The sequence below is a fragment of the Emiliania huxleyi genome, assembly GCF_000372725.1.
Source record: "Emiliania huxleyi CCMP1516 unplaced genomic scaffold EMIHUscaffold_3, whole genome shotgun sequence".
In the NCBI taxonomy this organism is placed as follows: domain Eukaryota; phylum Haptophyta; order Isochrysidales; family Noelaerhabdaceae; genus Emiliania; species Emiliania huxleyi.
Genome location: NW_005199770.1, coordinates 820,316 through 823,337, shown reverse-complemented (window position 1 = coordinate 823,337; position 3,022 = coordinate 820,316). Strand labels below are relative to the sequence as shown.

Below are 3,022 nucleotides of genomic sequence, written 5' to 3'. Positions count from 1 at the left end.
AGTCGCGCACTTGATGCATTCGAGGGCGACGGCGGAGCAGAAGCAGGCCATCCACCCCTCTTGGTCGTCCTCGAACTTGACGGCGATCGTCTTGCTCTGCAGCTTGATGAGGACGTGGCAGCCTGTGTGGGGGGGCGAGAGAGGGGGGGGGGGGGGGGGATTGACCAGGGAGGGAAGGTGCAGGGGGGCCAGGAGGGGGGCGGGGGCGCACCGACGTGCTCGCCGGACTCGGGGCAGGAGAGGCTGACGATGGTGCGCATGTCGAACTTGCCCTGCGGGAGGAGGGGGAGCTTGAGACGCGCGGTTTGGCGGGGCCTTGCCCACGCGCAGACCGCACCGTGCGGTTGGACTTGTTGCCGTTCTTGTAGTAGGAGACGAAGTTGCCCTCGACCACGAAGAAGCGCTTCTCCTGCAGGACGGGAGCGGGCGGCGGGTCGGGGGCGGGGGCTCCTCGCGCGATGCGGCCGCCCTCCCTCCCGAGCGCGCGCGGGCGATCAGAAACGCTCTGGAGATCGTGTCACCTGGCGCTTGCAGAACGACTTGCCGCGGTGCGACTTGAGTGCCCAGCCGCTCTTTTGCGTGGAGGTCATGATGAGCTTGTGCTGCGACGAGGAGAGGTGCATTGGTAGGGAGCACAACGCGGAAGCGGGGGCGGCGCCGACGCCGGCCGCGTGTGGTGGGGCGCACGGCGCGCGTCGATTATGTGGGCCCTGAGGGCCGTGAGAGGCGGTGGCGGCGGGGGCAGGCGCCGCAGGCGCGCGGCGATGCGGGCACTCGGGGCGAGCGATGAGGATTGGTGATGTACCTCGATGGATACCGCCTCGTTTTGACCTTGTGTGACGCGCCGTGTTTATTTTTTTACCAGCGCAGAGCCTGACCGCGATTTTCGAGGGGCTCTCTCTCTGGTTTTCAACATTCTCTCTCTCTCTCTCTCTCTGACTCTGTCCACACCCTCCCACGCGCCGGGGGTGGGGGTGGGGCTTTTTTTGTTCCCGTGCGAGAGAGATTTTTATTAACCAACAAGAAATCACGACTCTCACAGTGATTTGGGCTCGGCAGCTTGTTAGCCCTCAGCCGAAGCTGGGGCCGGTCCCGTAGCCGAGAGAGCCCGCGCCGATGAGTTCGACGCGGTCGGGGGGGCCTGCGGAGAGGCCAGCGAGTTGGCGATCGCTGTACTTCATGGCGCCCTCAAAGTGGGGCTGGCTGACTCGCCAGAGGTCGATACTCTGGACGACCCATAGGATGCGTCACGATTCTTCTTCTCCCGTGCGTGGGCCTCCCTCTTTTCGTGTTTTGAACAGCCCGTCGTTTGAAAAAGAGCCACAGCACACACCCTGTCTCACATCTCCACCACACGATTTGATCTCTGCTCTCCTCCTCTGTCCCTCAAACGCGACACACAAACACGCGCGAGAAGGGCAGGGCACCTCCTCCTTTTTTAGGTGCCACGCCCGCGACTGGCTCGGCGGCGGCATTCGCCGTCCGCCCTTCGCCACACAGACCCGCCGTCGAACTCCCTCGCCACCCCCTCTTCCACCACGGCGGCGTCGCCTCCCCCGGCACGTCTCCGTCAGTCGGTGGCAGAGAAGTTCCGCTGCACGGGCATGCGCCGATCCTCGCAAGCGTCGATCCACAGCTTGAGGGAGTCAGCCGGCGCGCGCAGGAACACCGCGTGGCCGTCGCCAAACGCCCACGAGAGGTTGCGGGTCGTCATGGTTCGCGCCGTCGCGCCCTGCGGCGGCTTGTGCAGCCGGAGGGTCGCGCGGCTTGCGGCGCCGACGAAGCGGGGCGGGGCGGCGGCGAGGCCGCGCGAGTAGTAGGCGAGCTCGTCCTCGTGCAGCACGAACCAGCGCGTCTTCCACCTCGCGACGGCGCCCTGGCCGCGCTTCTGCAGCGGGCCGCACTTGACGGCGCCAAACAGCCCACGCAGCTCCTCCCTGCCCCGCGGCGCGCTCGGCACCGGCGCAGAGCTGCGGCGGGCAGAGGCCTAAGGACGCGTCACGGACGTGTCGCGGGCGTGTCACGGGTGTGTCTCGAGCCGCCCGGCCGGGCGGGCAGCCTTGCCCGACCTCACGGCGGGCGCGAGGCTGGCTCGCGCCGCGGAAGGAGAGCGCGCCGACGGCGAGCTGCGTGACGCTCCGGGGCTGGTGTGCAGATCGCCCATCACCTAGTCGACGGCGGACGCGTCTCGGGACGGCGGCCCCGCGGAGCACAGGCACCGCCCTCGCAAGGCCAGGCACCTCCGTCACGAGCGTGCTGCACTGCGCCGCAAGCGGGGCCGCCGCTGCTCCCTCTCGGGGAGGCGCCGCCGCCTCCGCCTCCGCCGCCTTGCTATCCGCAGTTGCGGGCGAAGGCGCGCGACGGCTAAACCAGCGGCCGGGGCCGGCGCGCTTCGCGTTTGGTGGGGTGAGCGGGGCAGCTGCCGCCGGCCCCGCCGACGCCACCGCCTGGGCGGCGACCGCAACCTCCGCGGCCACCGCCGCCGCCGCAGCCTCCACGCCGGCTGGCCCGGGGTGGTCCGAGTCCGCAGCCTCATCGTCGCTCTTGTACCCGTCCTCCGACGTCTCTAGCTGCCCCTCCGCCTCCGCCTCCACCTCCGACCCCCCCTTCGCCTCCGCGTCCGACGCCTCCGCCTCCGCCTCCACCCCCGCCTCCCCAAGCACGAGCCGCCCGAGCCCTGTCGCCGCCGCCAACGCTTCTCCCCTCGACCCGCCAGCGTCGACCGCCTCAGACGCCCCCGCGGCACCCCCCGACGCCCCTCCGGCCCCCTCCGCCTCCGCCTCTCCACCCCCGTCCGCCTCCGCCTCTGTAGCTCCACTCCCCTCCGCCTCTCCACCCCCCTCCGCCTCTCCACCCCCCTCCCCCTCCGCCGCCGTGTCCGCCGCCTCGGCCGCAGCCTCCGACTCGGCCGCCTCGCTGTCGCTGCTCGCAGCCTCGCCTCTCGGCGGCTGCCCCGGGCTCCGATCCTCCTCTGCGGGCCGCTCTGGCGCGCCCGCCAGCGAAGGCACGGCGGTCCCGCGCT

The 3,022-nt window shown here is 70.5% G+C and overlaps 2 protein-coding genes across 2 annotated transcripts in view; both read right to left on the bottom strand.

Moving 5' to 3' along the window:
• The window catches only part of EMIHUDRAFT_447695 (hypothetical protein), a 4,546-nt gene extending 3,721 nt beyond the window's left edge, over positions 1-825 (bottom strand). The window contains exons 1-5 of the mRNA XM_005775213.1: positions 806-825; positions 522-602; positions 338-409; positions 212-272; positions 10-122 (exon numbers count right to left, since the gene is read on the bottom strand). The gene's annotated coding sequence lies outside the window, so the exon portion shown is untranslated. The remainder of the gene's footprint in view (positions 1-9; positions 123-211; positions 273-337; positions 410-521; positions 603-805) is intronic.
• A 745-nt stretch (positions 826-1,570) lies between these two features.
• Positions 1,571-3,022, bottom strand: part of EMIHUDRAFT_95460 (hypothetical protein) — a gene marked incomplete at both ends in the record, with an annotated part of 3,730 nt that continues 2,278 nt past the window's right edge. Inside the window, 3 exons of the mRNA XM_005775212.1 lie at positions 1,571-1,937; positions 2,070-2,167; positions 2,241-2,948. Of these exons, the coding sequence (XP_005775269.1) occupies positions 1,571-1,937; positions 2,070-2,167; positions 2,241-2,948 (1,173 nt within the window). The remainder of the gene's footprint in view (positions 1,938-2,069; positions 2,168-2,240; positions 2,949-3,022) is intronic.